The sequence below is a fragment of the Pelecanus crispus genome, chromosome 2 (assembly GCF_030463565.1).
Source record: "Pelecanus crispus isolate bPelCri1 chromosome 2, bPelCri1.pri, whole genome shotgun sequence".
NCBI lineage: Eukaryota > Metazoa > Chordata > Aves > Pelecaniformes > Pelecanidae > Pelecanus > Pelecanus crispus.
This window is the reverse complement of record NC_134644.1, coordinates 109,953,184-109,972,678: the sequence shown is the minus strand read 5'-3', so window position 1 is coordinate 109,972,678 and position 19,495 is coordinate 109,953,184. Positions and strand designations below refer to the sequence as shown.

The following is a 19,495-nucleotide window of genomic DNA, read 5'->3' as shown; positions in this document are numbered from 1 at the left end:
GTATAGCTAGCTCAGTATAAGTTTGGTTAGTACTTTAGCCCAACAAGAGACCTACAGTTGAAAAACTGTTCAATGTATGCAGCTACTGTGCACTCAATTCCTTATAGACCTTCCATAAATTATTATTAAGCAGAAAAGCACTTTTTTACTTCCATAGGTAATAAGTCCAACATTTGAGTATATTTCCTCAGTTTAATACTTTCTTACTTTGTCCTCAAAAATAAGCATAATATTTTTTTATTTTTAGCATGTAGTTGAATGTTTTTTTGTATGCTGCATTGTCTGTGTCAACATTCCAATTACTTAATCTTGTCAGGAAGTACTTACAATTGTGGTCATGGCCTCATTCAGTGGGTAACTGAACAAAAAACTGGATACTTGGATCTGCAGCAAATTGATGTTTAAATCATAGTGTAAAGCACATAGATAAACATTTAGTATTTAATCATCTGTTAAAATGAAATGCATTTTCAATTCTCAATCGCTTCATATCAAAATGAAAAGGTAATAAATGTCAAGATTTGATTTCCCACCCCCATCCCTCTTATAAACTGTGTTGGTAGCATCAGTTTTCTAGTAGTGGTGACATCTTTTTGGGAGCAGGAAGGTCACACTGGGCAGTTGAGCAAAACCTTTTGGTAACTGGGTTTGGGCGGTTACAGTTTGTGCTGAGGTTTAAAGATGCTGCACTTCTCTGCACTGCTGTTTCATGACTTTCCCCCCCCACACACACTCCCCCCCACCCCCCACCCGCAAATTGGCAAATTAAGTTTTAGAGGATATTTTGGGAATGATGGGGAACTATATTTGAGGCATATTCTTTTAGAACATGGCTCTACTTGTGTTTTCCCTCTTTCTCTTTAGCAGGTACTCTAGGCAGAGGAAGGAAAGAAAGCTTCATACTTACAATGTTTAACATTTATGCTGGCTTTTTTTGCTTGTTGTTGCAATCACGGTCTTTTCCTCCTTGGAGCTTTTAAATTTGTGAACCTGGATTTCTAGTTCAGGAAAAGTTGAACGTCCCATGGCTGGTTCCCTGAAAGCTGTTAGTGTTTCGTGTCCTAAAAATGCTTCCAGAAACAAGGGTTAGGCTTGTCTGCCCACGCTTAAGCATGTAGTAAGTTACTTGATTACACAAAAACTATTGAAGCTAGCGCTCACTCACACGGTGCTCATCAGAGTGAGAGCTCTGTAACCAAGTACCTAGAAGTTGGTTTGATTTTTAGATGTCATAGGTTTAGACACCATGCTGAAAATGTAGCCTCGTATCTTTCATTGTGTTTGTCTTCCTGCCATGATTTTAATTTACTATATTGCTTTTTTTTGAGTTGAGTCTTTTAACTTTTGGTTGTGCATAAAAGACTAATAACGTCTCTCTTGTTTTATAGGTGTTAAGCCAAATGATCTACAATCGATAATATCAATGTTAAGAATGGATGGGGAGGAAAATAAGAAGAGAGATGATGTTGATGAGAGTTTACAGACTGAGTTGGCAGAAGAATCCCGGACAAATACATCAGGAGAAAATGCTGGATGTGACTCTTCGTCTCAGCAGAAAACAAGGCTTATATCAGATGAAGTATTCAGGGACGTTGAAAAGAAAAGAAAAGAGAATGGCACAAACAAAACGGCATTGTCAGGATCACCAAACCTGGATGTTGTTGAAGCAGACAAACCTGAAAATGTCTCCAGAAAAAGAAAGCGGAGTTCTTCAGAAGACATGAAAGACAGTGAAAGGAAATTGCACAAAGTTGTAGCTGGGGAAGCAGGTAGTATAGTAGCTGGAGCTGTAAAGAAGGAAGGAGTCACCAGTTGTCTTGGTGATGACATATTTAATTCAAATTTCCTGTGCCTACATTGTGATTTCAAATGTGCTGATGGTGCCATATTGAAAATTCACAAGGAAAGCAAACATTCACAAGAGGTGCCAGCTGCTGTTCCTGATAAGTTGTCTTCTTCAGAAGAAATCAGTGTTGGCTATAGAGTTGGAAACATAGACAAAGATCTTAAAGGCAAAATGAGTGATCAGTGTTTACCTTCCTGCTCTGATATGGAAAAACATAAGCAAGAAAGCCCCTCTAAACAATCCAAAGAGCAAACATGCCCTCACCGTAGTTGCCCAGCTGAATGTAGTTCAACATTACATATGCATGTTAAGCAAGATCATGAGAAATCCAAGATATTTTGTTGTAATCTTTGTGGTTTTCAGAGTACTGAGGAAAATCTCCTAAATTCTCATTTCCTTGGCAAGACGCACCTTCGACGCCAAAATCTTGCTGCGCGGGGAGGATTTGTACAGATATTGACAAAAAAATCCTTTAAAAAACAACAATCTACTGTGACCAAAGAGAGGAATGTCAGAGCAAAACCTGGGACCAGTAAATTAAAGGCAAGAACTGCTGATGCAAAAGGATTAAGTGTTTGCAGTGCACTGAAAGGCTCAAAAGTAAGCTTGTCTAAACAAAATGATGGCACTGAACTTCTTGAAATGATACCATCTTCAAATGTTCCCACTGAAAGAACACATACTATGACAGAAGAAATGTTGCTTTCTTCTGGTGTAGAAGGAAATTATGAAGTCCGTACTGAAAAACTAGAAATACCAGGACCCTCAGAAAATATCTTGCAGAAAATGGAACTCCTTCCAACTACCAAAAAGCTAGTTAGCAGTTTAAATATGACAAGGAGATTTGATAGACCAGAACATAAAAGAAACGTTGTCTTGTTAAGGTCTTCATTTGGACAAAATAGGTCTTTTAGATTAAAAAGGCAGGTTAAAAGAAGGTACAATTTGTTGGGTAATAGTAAGAGAGGCAAGTCTAAAACTCAGAGAGTACTCAGAGATATGAAGCATATCTCCAGCACACAGCTTAAACCTGGTGACTCAAGCCCTGTGTCACATACAGAATTAGAAACAGATGCTACAAGTAATTGTAATACTACTTCAGAAATTCAAGATCTTACTGAAGACAAGCCAAATACCCTTTCTTCCAGCACTACAGATACTAAAGATTCTGACAAACTTACTGCTGATCATGGTGTTCTTCATACTTGCATTGATTGTGATCATGTTTTTCAGAACAGAAAAAGTTTGGAAATTCATGTTGCAAAGCTTCATACAAAAAGGATCCAGTTTCATTGTCAGATGTGTAGTTATTCCTCTGGAGTCAGGGAAGATGTGAAGCAACACTGTCAGGACAGTAAACACCAGATGGGTGGTTGTAGCTTTAATTGTCAGCTCTGTTCATTTACCAGCTTGAATGTGGTCAGCCTTCAAAGCCATATGAGTGAAGCGCATAATATGTCCCATAGTTGTCCAGCTTGCATTCTTTTTTTTCAAATGGAAGAAGAGCTGATAAATCATCAAAAAAATGAGAAACACGGTGGTTCATTATTTCAGCAAGCTACTCCATTGAGTAACAGTGATCAGACCTTGCATCTGGTAACTTATGCTAACTCAGTATCAAACAATAGCCAAAGTCTTGCAAAGGAAATGGAAGTATCAATGAAAGCAAAAACTCCAGACCCTTCCTTCATAAATCATAGAAATGAACTAAAGCATTCTGTTCTGAATAAAACCCAATTTCAATGTAAAAAGTGTTTTTATAAGACAAGATCTTCCACAGTTTTTACAAGGCACATAAAACTCCGACATGCACAGGAGCATCACTTCCTTTGCAAAGCATGTAATCTCTACTCATTGAGTAAGGAAGGAATGGAGAAGCATATCAAAAGAAGCAAGCACCTTGAAAATGCCAGGAAAAACAATATTGGACTACGTTTTGAAGAATGTATTGAAAAGGTTTGTGTTGGTGTTGGTGGTATTAAAACAGTGGTGGATCCTTCAATTTCTGAGAGTGGGAATACAGAGTTAGATAAAGAAATTATACATGTTTCATCCTCTTCTGTGGAAAACATATCGAGAAATAAGGAATTTGTTCCACTTGATCAAAGGATTGGTGAAAATGAATTGGTTTTAGCTAATGCACCCAAAAGAGGGAAACCCAAAGGCACTATTTCTAGGACATGTACCCATTGTGGTCTTTTGGCCTCCAGTGTTACAAATTTGACTGTCCACATCAGACGAAAGCACAGTCATCAGTACAGCTATTTGTGTAAGGTTTGCAATTATTACACTGTAACCAAAGGAGATATGGAACGCCATTGTGCAACCAAAAAACACAAAAGTCGTGTTGAAATAGAAGGACATGGCAAACAGAACTCCGAGATCATAGTCAGCCCTGAAGGAGGCAATTTTGAATCCATGAGCAAGAAGGTTAACAGCCCCATGACTGCCTTGTATGAACATGTTGAGGATGGTAGCCAGTCATCAGATTTGGAACATTCTGTCTTGGACAATCAGGAAGTTGAGCAAGGAGATGCTGAGCTAAAAGTTGTAAATGCCAGTAGGCTGCCAGATCTGGAGGATACTAGCAATCCATTAAACATAAACCAACATGTATTTCTGGAACCAGCAGGGGTTACTCAAGATGGTGACCCATGCTTCCAGAGAAGAACAATGGGTGCAAACAACAAATGCATACACTGCAGCTTCATTGCTCACTCCTCTTCTTCTTTAGAGCTGCATGTGAAGCGAAAACATACAAAACAATTTGAATACTACTGCATGGCTTGTGACTACTATGCTGTTACTCGCAGAGAGATGATTAGGCATGCAGCAACAGAGAAACATAAAATTAGAAGAGAATCTTATGTTTATTCTTCTTCTGGGGAGGAAACAAATGCAGCAAGTATCACTGAAGAAGGCACTGCTTTGTCTCAAGAGGAGCACCATCACAGTGCAGGAGAATCAGAAACTGTTTCAGGTGAAACAAAATGTGCCAATGATGCAGCAGAAAGTGATCATATGAGTAAAAGCTTAACTGAGTGTACTGGCTTAGATGAAAATGCATCTCCAGGAATACCTAAAGACAGTTCCCAAAATACAGTAGACGGTGAACTTGAAGAGGAGTCTAAAAATGGAGGAGGAAACCTTTTTTGTGAAGGATTCCAGCAAACTCCTCAGAAGGATAAAATTGTTAAACATCACAAGGAAGTATCAGTTAAAGAAACAGGTATTTGTGAGTTGCTTAAAAGTAGGCATGGTCAGGAGCTGCTCAGCTCAGACAGTAATTGCACTGCAGAAAATCAAAATAGATCAAGCAGCACAAACTTGAATTCAGGAAAAGGCAAAGAAAGCTTGATAGCAAATAGAGAAAACCTTGAAGTAGAGTGTAGAGACACAGACATTCTCAAAAAACTATCACTGAAAAAAAAGAACCCAGTTATGCTAACTCTTCCAGAAACAAGTAGTGCAGTAGAGCAATCCAATTTTGCTGGAAACATTGGAGAAACGGTACAAGATATACATAGTTTAGAGGGTGACAGAAGTTTCAAAGAGGATCCTACTGGGGAGGAGGAAGAAGCCCTTATGGAAGCACAACATGAAGCAGAAGTAACTATAAATAACAATGTTTGGGAGGCAGATGGCTCAACAGCTGAGGGCATGCAAGATAGTAGTAATGAGGCTTTAGGAACAGTTATCAGTGCTGATGATAAAGGAAAGGCAACGCAAAATTTTGGCAAGTTTGATTCTTCTATTGTGAGGTTAAAAAGCCAGCAAGATGGGGAAGCCACTGACCATTCTGCTGAAGGACAGATGCCAGGTGGAGTGAAAGCTAGTGAGCTCACAGTGAACGCAGACCCTTCACCAAGTGGTGGGAAAAAGAAGAAGTCAGAAGGAATTTCCCTTGGGGAATCGACACGTATTCGCTGTGATGACTGTGGTTTTCTAGCAGATGGTTTGAGCGGACTAAATGTTCACATAGCCATGAAACATCCTTCAAAAGAAAAACATTTTCATTGTTTACTTTGTGGAAAATCATTTTACACAGAGAGCAACCTTCACCAGCACTTGGCCAGTGCTGGGCATATGCGAAATGAGCAGGCAAGCGTGGAGGAGCTGCCCGAAGGAGGCGCTACCTTTAAGTGTGTGAAGTGCACAGAGCCCTTCGATTCGGAGCAGAGCTTGTTTCTCCACATCAAAGAGCAACATGAAGAGCTGTTGCGAGAAGTGAATAAGTACATTGTGGAAGACACTGAGCAAATAAACAGGGAGAGGGAAGAGAATCAAGGCAATGTCTGCAAGTATTGTGGGAAGATGTGTAGAAGTAGCAACTCCATGGCCTTCCTAGCTCACATCCGTACCCATACAGGTATGGAGATGTTCTCTTTGCAAGCGATCTCTTTCAAACAGAGTGAATTATACCATTGGTCTTTTTCTGCTTGCTAATCTCTTTAGCATTTCTTATGAACTGGCATTCATATTGCCCAATGAGCCCCCGATGAAATTCAAAATTACCTAAAGGGGTATGAAAATACAGTGATCAAAGGGCAAGAAACATAACATTTTAAGCGCAGTCATCCTTCTGCTTTTTGTTTCGTATAGAGAGATCTCCTTCCATTTAATCTAAATTGTAACCATTAACTGGTTCTTAAATTTATATAATGAAGCAGCGGTGGTTTGAAAGAACAGTTAGCTGTTCTTTCTAACTTCGTCTTTCTTGCAGTTGTTTAATATCCAAATTGTTTATTTCATTTCAATTCAGTTACGCTTTCAGCATTACATAATGCTTCAGGATAGACATCTGATATTACATCATTCCAAATACCAATAAGAAGCATAAGGAGGTTTTTGTAGAAATAAGTTATATGAATTGGTCAGCCTTTTTGGAAGGTAGTGTGTAAGGCTGATGTGATGCGCAGGGATGTAGCATCTGATTTAGTTTCTGTGCTTTCAATTCATTTTTATGTTTAATTTTAAGTGGAAAATTTAAAAACATTTTTGTAGAAAAATGCATAAGCTGCAGTTCTAAATTTATGTAAAAATTCACTGCGATGTTTCTATAAACCTGCCATACATTCTTTATTTTAAATAGACAGCTTTTCTAAATCACTGAGCTCTGCTTAGACAAGTGGTGTCTCCATGGTTGAATTTATGAGTGGATTTGAATAATAAATTCACATTTCAATGAACATATTTTCATTAAAACTGTAAGGTTTATTTTACTGTACTTTTAAATAATGGCTTATTATGGAAGCTATAGTTTAAATTCATGCAGTATTTGAAACTTAGTGCATGGTTACAAGGAAGAGAACAAAAAAGTAAGAAAAAAGAAACATGAAAGAATGGTAATTCCTGGCATAATCCTAAAATAGTTTTGGAAGGTTTTTATGAAAAAGCAAGGGCATGACTGGACAACAAAGTTTAAAATTAACCTTGGGGAACACGGACATTGTATTTCAAACCTTTCAGAGTATTTTACTATAACTGCAGTATTCATGTATACCAATAACTCACATACTTAATACTTTCAACATTCCTTCTATCCTGTCAATAATGTAGTTATCTGTATTGCTTCAGCTAATACCGAACTTTGAATGCAGTGTTAAGTCTTTAGAGGGACGTTCCTGTTCACATGGTCAGAACAGCTGTATAAGCCCTTAATATGCCCTCTTACGGCAGATAAAACTGAATAAAACTAAGGGGGAGGATGCTAATGGAGCTCTCTCTAGAATTCTTTATGCAACTGTCTGGTCAAGACATGTTGCTTATAATTGATGTGTCCATTACTTGAATTCTCTTGTAATTATAGTCAATAAGTCTTGTAAATGTGTTAAAGCTCACTAAAAGCATACAAATTCAAGAACAGAGTAAGGCTAATAATTTAAAATAATCAATGTAGGCATTTCAGCACTTAATTTCCCTTGTGTGTTGATAGCTGATCATTCTTAATCCATTAAGATTTATTTAGTCGTTTACAATGCAAAATAGGTTTGCACTGGTCACTTGTGCCATTTGAAAATGTCCACCAGGTTAAGTGCAGAATGTAGTCCATTAGTCTTCCTTGACTATATGTATTAATTGCATTTAAAATCAAGTTAATGTGGATGTGAAAGTGAGGTAACTATCAATATATGACAAAGCAACCCTACTTACATAAGTTACATCATTGATTGTAACATTTAGTAAAAGTTAGTGTACTTTTTAACATCTTGTGTGTAGGTCTTACCATGAAGTATATTTTTATTGTGCTTTTGGATGGCCCTAAATATGCAAAGCAGTAAAAGAATACATTTCATTTTGCAAGTCACTTCTCGGTGGTGCTTGCGGAGGGGGTATACAAGGGTTACAGAATAGAGTTTTATCTGCCCTCTTTCTCATGGTACCTTTAAATGAAATGCTTTTCTGATGCTTTACTTCTTCACATAAATAGTAATGCAGAGACTTTTATTAATAGTTAATGGAAAGAAGGCTTTCTCTTCCAATCCGTATTTTCATATTTGTGATTTCGTTTGTGTCTTACGGCACCTTTTCTTCCACTCTGTATCACAATGGATGCAGCTGAATAAGAAACAAATATTTTTGGGTTATTGGGAGTGGTGGCAGGGGGATTGACCTACTCCACCAACTGTATACACACTGGCTTATAACATTGGTGAGGCAAAGTACAGTATTTCTAGCTTCTCATCTGTTCCAGGGTAACACCAGGTACACAACAGGACCAGAGCTGCACATTTTCTCATTTATTGTTCTGATTATGTGCTTTTTAAAAAAATCTTTTTTCAGCATCCAGATGTGCATATATATGTTTACATATGTATGTACGTGTAACCATATCCAACCCCTTGCCTTTTTTTTTATTGAGTAATTGGTGATGGTTTTTTTTTGGGGGGGGAAGGGAAAGTTGTAGAAAGATACAACTAGTGATTTTCATTAATAGAAAAGTAATGTTTCAAAATACCATTAAATAATGTAGGAGATTTTCACATTGCAAATGAAAGGGAAGCTTTGCTAGAGAGGAGATAACAAGTAAGTCCATCACATATGACAAGTGAAAATGAGGAAGTGTAAAGAAAAATAAAAGGAGTAGTAGAGGTGGAAGACTTTTTAGTTCGCAATTGATGCAGGTCCCATAAACTTAATTAACAATCAACATCTGAGGAAAAATCACCTGCAACCACATCATCTTTGTTTCATTTCTCATCAGATTTCTCAGTTAATGGAAGGTTTGCTCCATGTAAGTGTGGTATCTTACTCCCCATGTCCTAAACATAGGAGGAAATGGTATGATGATATTTCATGCAGCTCTGCTCACTTTGCATTGGGCCTGAGCTAGGGACACAGCTATGCCTGCAGGTGCAGATGATATTGCTGTTGGCTGTCTTAAAGTTCAGGCAGTGATTTTTTCTTATAGTTTTGAGTCTCTGTTGTCTTAATGTAAAATAAAGACTATGAACTCCAGTCTTCTCTGTAAAACAGTAGCATGGTTTGTGTCTGTCTGACTTGAACTCTTAAATTTAGTCTTTTTTCAGTGTGGTGGTTTTTTTGTTTGTTGGTCATTCTCCTCCCCCCTTCTCTTGTTAAGAGCCTTATTGTTTACTACTGCCATCGGAAAATGTACACTTTGTTTCCATGCCATAACTTGTGGGTAAAGTAATTCTGTGACTTTTTTTTTTTTAAAGTCATTTGGTTGGAAAGATGCAATATTGAAAGTATTTTTCTTGTTTTTCTGTGAACTAAAAGCCAAGTGTGAATCCAATAGTATCATATTTAACACAGCATATGAAAACCATTAAAGTTTGTGATAAGTATGGCTAAGAAATGGTTAATTGGTTCAACATTGTTTCAGATAGCCTTATGGTAAATACAGATTTTTTTGACCCATTAGTTTAACTCTTAGTCTAATGCCTTCATCATAAGTATAAAATTTTGGGTTGTTCCATCCAAGAACATACTGGAACAAATTTGGCACCAGCAACCTAAAAGGGAGATGTGCTGCTTTTGTTTCAGGTGATAAATACTGACTGGAGCCTGCCAGCACTTGAATTTTCATGGAGTTTAAATGGAGACGTTAACACATATTCAGCTCTGAATGTGAGAAATAAATAAAAAACCCTCAAGGCCTCAGTGATTTTTGGATGAGAGCAGTCAACAGAATAATACATTTCTGTATTGTCAGCACACTGTAGCTATGATTGGTCTGAGCTCAAGTTTTTCACAAAGGAGTCATGTAAATGGAAGCCAGCAAAGGTCTTGTATGGAAGCCCTGTGGGACACCTGCAGTAACAGAATGAGGAACAAATTTACAATTTAATCAGTAGGAGAGAAACTAAGGGAACATAGGATTGAATCCACATGGTATTTGGATTCCATGGCAAAAAAAGAGCAGTACAAACACCAATGGATTTGAAAAAATCCTCTCTGACTGTGGCCTTGATGTTATTAATTGTGCAATTAGTCTTTAAGATCATAAGTTAAACCACCAACTTTTACTACTCTCTTATTTAATGCAAAGATAGGCTGTTTTTTATTTGCATGGGTCTCTTTATAGAATGCAGTGTTGATTTGAAATGTCACCAAATTAATGATTAATTTAGTTTTATCAGGATCATTTAAATAAACTGGGGTTTTTCAGTGTGATTGATAGAATGTGATTGCTGTTAGCTGCAGTCTCAACCTGCTTTTGACATTTAAACGTATAAAGCTGACTAGATATAACCATTCAGGTGCTAAATATATTTTACATCTACTTCCAACGGTAGAAATGGAAGTATTAAGAGATCTGGCTTCATTGTCATTGAACTGTGAAATATTCAACCTTGTCTGCCCATGCTTAGTACTGTTGACTTTTTTATTTCGGTTAGAAGATTAAAATTAAATGCTTCATTTTTCGTCAGCTTTTGGGAATTAAATTGAAATTTAAGACTCTAAAAATTTTTACTAAGATCCTCAATTCCACCAACGGATTCTTGGAGGATATTCTGTTTTCAAGGGCAAAGCAAAAAGGTTCATTGATCAAGTATGATATAGTGCAACATTTTTCTTATCAGAGCTCTTTATGTATATTTATTAAAGATCACATATTTCATATTATGCTTAACTGTATTGGAAGAAGTACTTCACAAAACATGTACTAAACATAATATGGAGACTCTGTGACCATATTGTACTTTTAACTGCAATTCTATGCTTTTGATTTATTGATTTAGGGATTTAGCGGTCAGAAAATTGGAAAGTGCTACAGCATGCTTTAGAATGGTGTTGCTATGTAATAACATGGGAACTGACTTGTGCCCAATTTAACTTTTTCAGTAAAAAAAATATTTTTTTCCATCCTCCAGAGAGGATCACTGTTAATTAAGATAGAGAAATAATTTGACTTTTTGCTGAACTGATGTGATACAAGAAATAGGCTGGTACTTCTTCCTTGGAGAAATAATTTCAGAGTTCTTTGGTCTGCAGTAGACATTTAATATTAAAGTTTGTTCTTGAAATAAATAATAGCCAAAATGTCAATACTTCTGGTTTGCAGAATAATCATAAATTCTTGACCATAAAACAGTCATAAAGGCATAATATTTTATCCACTGTATATTCATACATTGCATGTCATTACAATAGCTAGGTGATGAATCATTTTCTGTGTGTGACAGAACAAATCTGAAATACCAATGCTAATGTGGAATCTATTCAAAGTCGGAAGACTTGTAAAATTACTTTACTTTAAATATATTTGCTTAAAAGCCAAGTGCATTTTGCAGTTTACACCAATATCAAGCCACTTTAAGACCATTACCTGAGTTTCAGCATTTGGAAATGGGTAAGGGTCTAGAACAACTTTTGCTGTCTTGTTGTCTTCTTGTTTTAATATTTAGTGGATTTTTTTAATAATAATAAAAAAAGAGTAAATTATTATTAAAAGTTAAGAGAGTAGTTTCCGTGATCTTGAACCTGAAGAAACTTTAATGAGTAATGTGTAGTATATACCATCTGTGTCCTGGGAGTTAGAAATTTGCGTACGAGATACTTTTTTTGTTAAGCAAAAATCTCAAACAGGTTAAATGTGGGATAGGCTTTTTTAAAGGTTATTTTTTCCCAGGATTTTTTATTTCTTTAACTGTGGGTGATATATTATTCTAATTCAACTCATATCTTATGCTAAATTTTACTTAGGATCAAAGCCATTCAAGTGCAAGATATGCCACTTTGCAACAGCTCAGCTCGGAGATGCCAGAAACCATGTCAAGAGGCACCTTGGGATGAGGGAATACAAGTGTCATGTCTGTGGGTGAGTAAATTGAAACAGTCTCCACCATGGTTAACCAGGAGAAGAGTGCAGGATATGCATTGTTTCAGAATTGAAAACTGTGATGTGAGCAAGAGTGGCTAAAATTATGCATGCATATCCTCCTTTCCATTGTTATGGTAAATTCCTTAAATACAGTTATGACATTCTTTTCCCACTTCTAATCCTGCACTGAAGATGAGCAATTTTATGGGCTACAAGGTCAATTTGAACCTGTAATCTGTAAATTGACTAAATTATAGGATGTTCATTCACATTGCCAGGGAGAACTGTAAATTCCATTTAAAGACATAAAAAATATATAATATAGACTTTACTGTGTGGGGTTTTTTCTTTTGCTATACTGTTATAATTTTAGTACCATTAACAGATTTCTGGACTCCATTAGGGTTTTCATTCTTTACGAAAACAAAACAGAAGACTGATTTTTCAAACAAACGGATCTAAAATATTGCAGGCATAAGACTTTAAAAATAAATTGAAGTCTTTTATGTATGCTTGTGTTCTTGTTTGTTACCCAAAAAATCTTGTTTTTCTTTTTTACTTAATCGTTATTTCCTCAGAAGGATCGTTCATAATGTTTAATTGTCCTTCAAATGTGTTGCATTTAATAGGAGGCATTGAGACTCCTTAATGCAAAACTAATTAATTTAGCAGAAATGTTTAAAAGGTTTTAAAATGCCATGGCATATATGGTACATCATAGGACATTCAAAGTTGGATTTTAATACCCTAGTTCTGATTAAAAATATATTTTAATGTTATTATGCTGGAGAAATTAACTAATATATGCATCATATAAAAACATTTTACTCAAACTATGTAACCTGCTATAGCAGTCTTCTGGCTAATGTGTAGAACAGCACAGGTTCAATTAGATGATGCAGTGCACACATGAATGGTGTGGTGTGATGTTGGGGATAATATTCAGCAGGAGGGGTTTTTTTAGCCTTAGTATACCGATCTACTGCAGGACAAAGTGAGTTACACATTTTAAAGGACAAGTGAATCTTCAGCTGAAGATGCAGCTGAGTGATTTTCACTGATTCATCTCTCTGTTTTTCAAATAATTTTGCATGCTGCATTATGATACTTTGGATGTTTTTACTCACTTAAGAAAATTAATTGCTGACTTCTTGAAACAAGAAATAAAAATGTATGAGCTTAATTCTTAAGTCCACTGAATATCAGTAGCAGAATAACTTGTGCTACTCTTTATTTTGCAGCATGTTTAAAATTAACATTATGCATGGTAGGCTATTTTACGTTGTTTGAAAAATCTTATTTACTATCTCTGCTATCTGAATTGCTGAGAAATTGGCATGGAAGATAGTTAACGACTACAGATCCACAAAACTGTTTAGCTAAGGCTAAGCTCTGTTCTTTAGAAGTTGTCAACAAACTTGACAACGGTTCTTTATTCAATTCCCTTTCAACTTAAACTGAAAAAATCATACTATTTAACTATGTTGTTGCGAGAGAAAAAGTAAAAAAATCTCAAAATAGGTAATACCTTATCTTTTACAAAAAGTGAATTGAAATGATTAGGATTTGGCACATTACCTTGTTTTTTCAAAAACTCATTCCCTTACTTCAGGATTGACATGTTCTTAGAATCTGTCTCAGAAAACACACAACTCTTGGATGCAATTCACGACGGTTACGCGAGAGAGAGCAAAACATGTAGGAATGATTTAAACTGTGGACTTGAATGTTAGTCACCTTGCTAAGCTGATTGCTTACTGTATGTTGCTGACATGTCATACCTGGTAGCCAAACAGGTACTCATTTTCCATTTCTGTGTAGTATTGTATAGCTAATTTTCATCAACAACACGAAGCTGTGCTATTTAGATATGACAGAACAATCACCTGAAGAGACATACACCCCAATACCCTGTGCTCAGAAAAATCTGATTTGTATACCTGTTTAAATAATGAGCATGTTTCACTTAATATGCACCAAAAATGTATTTTAAGAATTATATGTTAACACTGATTTAATTGGAAAAAACATTTTTGTACTGTAGCTAACAGTCCTGAAGACTTGAGCAGGATTTGAAGGAGGAATGACCAGAGCAATTTGAACTGTGGTCTAAATATTGAATATGCCATCTTGAAATGTGGAAGAAGAGAAAAAATTGTAATAGCCTGTGCTGTATTTCTGCTATTTTAATTGAAAGGATTGGGTAGTGTGTAGGTTAAAAAAATAAAGTAGCAACATAAAAAAAAAAATTGCTAGGATTGGCTATCGGATTAGTGGCACTATAGAGCATTGGTACATTAACACCACTGACAATGTCAATTCATTATCATTGATGGCTAAATAATCTTAGAAATGCTCAGTGGACCTATTAGTTCCTGAACATAAGCAGCTCATGCTGCATTTCTTCATTAGCTTTAATTGCTATAAATTTTACCTTTTTAAAAATCATGCTTTAAAAGGTGAAGTGATCTTTCAGGAACATTAACTCTGTAATTTTGTCACAAACAGAAGGTCCTGCACTATGTTTTCTTTTCTGCAGTAGTTAATATTCTATCCTCTGACTTTTAGATTCATAGTAATAAGCCCTCTGCTAGTTGCGGGGATAAATTGTGTTTCAAAAGCTTTTGAATCTGCTTGGGCACTTTTTAAAGGTGAAATGTCAGTGCAACATCGTGGTGTAGTGTGGTTGCAAAAAACCACCTTTTTTTTTTTTTCCTTTACAAAAAGTCTCTGGAAATTTTTGTCTTAAAAAAAAGGGCAAAAAAGCTGTTTCTGTGGTGTTGTTTTAGGAAGGGTTTGCTGTTATCTCAATTTTCCAAATGATCCTCATATTTACATGCTACAAAGTACACAATATATAATTCACTTAGTTGTTGAAAAAGGCAGTAATTTTGCTGTGTTGTTTTATTTTTTTTTAATTGAAGTTCAGGGTTTGTTTTTCTTCAGCTGCACAGCAGAAACTACATGACACAGAAATTGGACACCACTAATGTTTTAACATTTGGAATAAACCGTCTGCTACTCATTTCCTTATCGCAGATGTGTGTTAATTGTTTTCTTTTCCATACCCATGGCTGTAAAATATATCCCATTACTTCAGAGGTAGTATCTATTTTCTGTGTGTAGCAAACTGCTGCATATTTGAATTTAATTTTTGAAAGTCTGGCTCTGAAATTGGATGATACGATGGGTTAGATGAGCAAATCTTGGTTGCCCAGCATTTAAAATTTTTGTTTCATTTGCCTGGTGAAATGCAGTGAAAAGGCTTATCATGCACTTTTCAAATTTTATGCCTCAGGTAGAACATGAAAAATGCATTATTCTGCACTTGAGATTTTGAACAGAATTTATAGGCAATGTTTGATTTAAAAATGCATCTACTATTCCTTTGCCTCTTTCTTGCCTTTGCTTTCAGAAACAGAATTTTTGGGGATGTAGTTACATGTTTCAAGTAAGAGTGGCTGCTTCTTTCTTTTTTTTTCTCTCCTTTATGACTTCTTAAAAATCTACTGAGGAAGATGGGTATAAGGTAGGTTTGGATTTTTAGGAAAATTTTAAGTATTTAAAACATGCACATAAATGTTTTTTATTACCTTCCTAAAAATTGAAAGGACATTTGTAGTAACATCTTTATTGTGTTTATTCCATCTATAGTATTCCATATATAGTAGTCAAGTGCTTTAAGGAGCAGAAGTAAATATTTGTATACACAAAGGGATTTGGAATGGGGTGGAAAAGCCTGGGTTTTTTTTCAGTATTTTGCTGAAGTAGTTCTTTCTTGTGGGGAGGTTTTTGGGGTTTTTTTTTTGCTTTGTTTTGGTCTTTTGGTGGATGGAGGTATTAATCTTTTTTACTTTCTGCTCCTCAGTTCTTGATTTGCTTTGAAACTCCTTTTCCCAATTAATTCTGGAGATGTTATAAGATGTTCTGCTAAACAAGTGTTCTGCTAAATTCAGTTATTTTTTAAAGCCTCATATAAACAACCTTTGAGGAGAGTTATAGTGTCCCAAGCATGGAAATAACTTCACTTTTGCTGCTGTTGTTAATGCTAAGAATAGTTCAGAGATCTTAATCTGTATAAAGTTCAGTATTTTAATGACACTGGTTGCTTTGAGAATGTCTAAAGAAAAATACTTGCCTGTATTGAGTATAGTGGCTAATAGATCTTCGTACTTTATAGATAAGAATGTGCTTTGACCAGCTGCATCAAAAAAATTGGCTGTACTCCTGTGTGTTGTGTTCTAAAAAATCTTTTAGACTTTCAGATTTTTTTTAACTGATTACTGTTAATGTCAGGCTACTTTTAGTGAAAGCCTGCTCTTAAGATTGCTTTTAGCAAGCAAAAAAGACTTATTCATAAATTTATTGGTAGGAGCAGGAAAAACATTATATTTTCAAGGATGCCTTAATGTACTGTAATATAAATTAATTATTTATACTTGTGCAGTTTGGGAAATCTTAAATAGAAAGTTGCTACTCTAGTAAAACTATTTTTGTGTGGTATTACCTAGTTTTTGTGCATTAGAAGGGATCTCTGTGTAGATGATTATAATGTCACTTTCTGACCTTTGCAGCTTGAATAATTGTAAATCATTGCTTCATAACGTGTCAGAGAATGTCTGTACTAGGCAATTAAATGGCAGAATATAATAGACCAAATTATTGCCTGTCATGTTTTCAACAACACAGTTAGTATTTGAGTTACACTTAATCATTACGTGCATTAGCAACTTCATTGGAATCCAGCTTCAGGCTGAGCATGAAATACATTACATTATTTAAACCTCTAATGGTAGAAGTCATTTATTTGTGTTGAAGTGTACAACATGCAGAGTTTCATAAAGCAAGGAACACTTGAGAGCTTAATTTATCCAAATCAAAGTCTAAATGCAGATAAACACAAGTGGCAAAAATTAGTAATTTTTATAGGCTGGAAATATTTAAAAATACATGGTTGTGGGTAATTGTAGGCAGCAGGAATAAATTAAAATCACTATTTTTAGTCAGCTCTCAGAACTAAAACCATTGTATACCTAAATCATCAAACGCATCATGAAATTGCATTTTTGAATGAACAATTAATTACACACATCCTACCTACAGATGTGTGTCCAAACAAAATATATGTATTTGGTTCATCTGTTTAGATCAGAGGTAAGCGCATGTGGAATGACTCTTCCAGATCCAGCTATTCTGAGTTTCTCTATCTGCATTTTGCTGTTTGGTCCTATCGTACACTTGTCTCTACGTTTACTTCAGTAAAGAAAATGAGGTGAACCTATGTAACAGCTTTCCAAAGTTGCACACACTTTTAAACAAATTAATAGGAAAATACTAGAAAAATATGTGGAGTAAGGTAACATATGTGTTATATTATCTTGCCAATTTTTGTTCAGTTATCTATCATTTTATTAGATTTGCAAACCTGACCTTTAGTACATAGTCTCTATTTTTACTATTTAAGAAAACTACTTGAAATGGAAGCAATTTACTTTTATTCAGAAAAGCTCCCAGCATCTTTAAACAGCTGGTATGGATCCCATGGTGTGTTGTGAGAGACTCTCTTGGCCTGGAAGTCTGCCATGGAGTTGGCTGGAGTTAAAGTGAGTGAGTGGGAGACTCGGGTGGAGGCAGTGGAAGGGCTCTTCTGTTTGAGACTGGTATTACAATTGATACAGAAAAGTCAAGACCAACTTTCTGACTTAATAAAATGTGTTTCTAGCAATTTGCATGATAAATTGGATTGTAATAATGATTTAGTTGTACTTGCTGAAGAGAGAAGGTCATACTTGTGAGAGTATATGTTTGTATTTGAATTGGAGATAGTTAGTGATTCAGACTAATATCTGTGCTGCATGCAATCCAACTGAATGCACTTCCAAATGGTAATTATGAAGATGCACAGCAGTGTGACTATGATATGTGTGGCACGTGTAACTAGTGCTTTTACAGACATGCATTTTTAATTTTTTACTTTACTGTAGGTTGCTCTGGCGTCCAGGATGTGTGCTTTTCTGTTAGTCCACAGGCACCTTGCTCTGAACGCGTCCTCCAGAGCAAGCGCCTTCTGTGCCCGTGCAGGGAGGATCTGAGCCCTTCCTGAGAAGGCAGGAGTTGTGCCTAATGGGAAACAGGCTTGATAGTGCAGAAATTGGGGGTTAACAGTGCTAAGGCAAGCGGCAGTCCTGAAATTCAGTATGCCTACTGAGAAAGAGACTTTTGTCCTTATAATCTGTGGTTCGGAAGGACTGGCCTAAGCCTTGAGAAAGATACTGTTAAAAAATTGCCTCCTGTTGGCAGAAGGAGACGGCCAAAAAGTTGGCTCAGTTTTGGTTACCATGAGAAGAAAGGAGCCTGAGAGTTGTCAGTGCAGGTGGTTGGTATTGACAGGGAGAGAGGTTTACTTGATTAAAATTTTGGTTGGGTTGTTTTGTTGATAGGCTTGAGTTGCATGGTTTGGATTTATATCCAGAATTCAGAGGTTTACGTTTGCTTTATTTTTGGTTTTAAGCATTTATGTGTGGGAATTGCATCAAGCTCCTGATTCAGCTGTGATTTTCCTTGGTGCTTTTAGTAACTTTACTTTAAAATTTAGAGGATAAATAACTGAGCCTAATCTTTATCAATGAATATCTTTTCCCTAGTACTACAGGGTTTGGTAAGTGAAGCGGGATGTTACACAAAAAGGGAAAAAATAGACCCTGATTTATGTTTTATACCTTTTAGCTGTAAGTTGTTGGAATGCCCTCAATTTTAACCAAATTTAATCTATAAGAATTGACTGCTGAATCAATCTGTTGGGGCGTCTGGGTTTTTTGTGGCCAATTTTACTTGCATCAAATGTATTACCGTAACGTAGCTTCTTCAGTAGTTACTGCTCAATTCATTGGAACACGCCAGCATCTCGGAGGATGCGGCGTGCAGTGCATCCACATCTTCTTTCACGTTTAAATTGTCTGTTTAAAAACCATAACTTTGTTTTTCTTTCCAGTGATTTTTCCTCCTGTTTGCACTGTAATCACTGGAAATTGTGTTTACTGGGTTTAGTACAAGCAGAATCAAGCCTATAGATTTTAAGCACTTCAGGACAACTAATCTTACTTTCTGTGTTTATTACAACCTTGGGCACCTTCTCGAGACTCAGGGATTAGTTTACTAGGGTACAGCTGGTTTCTCTAGAAAATTTGTGTCTCGGTACATTCGTGTTTCAGGTATCAACAAATCTAAATGGTAGCAATTGGAAGAGCTGACCAGCTTCTGATTTCATTTTAGTCTTTCTGGCTGTGGTGTGTTGTCTTTCATCCTGTTTTTCTTACTGTAATTCACACTCCCATTAGCCAGACAGATTATAGTAGTTACAT

The 19,495-nt window shown here is 36.0% G+C and overlaps 1 protein-coding gene across 2 annotated transcripts in view; it reads left to right on the top strand.

Moving 5' to 3' along the window:
• The window catches only part of ZNF407 (zinc finger protein 407), a 354,196-nt gene that overhangs the window by 26,362 nt on the left and 308,339 nt on the right, over nucleotides 1-19,495 (top strand). The window contains exons 1-3 of one of the 2 annotated variants that reach the window (XM_075704980.1): nucleotides 1,010-1,085; nucleotides 1,389-6,215; nucleotides 12,017-12,131. In XM_075704980.1, coding sequence (XP_075561095.1) covers nucleotides 1,025-1,085; nucleotides 1,389-6,215; nucleotides 12,017-12,131 — 5,003 coding nt within the window. In that variant the 5' untranslated portion in view covers nucleotides 1,010-1,024. Of the gene's footprint in view, nucleotides 1-1,009; nucleotides 1,086-1,388; nucleotides 6,216-12,016; nucleotides 12,132-19,495 lie in introns of those variants that run through there. The other variant, XM_075704981.1, reaches the window with a different exon arrangement.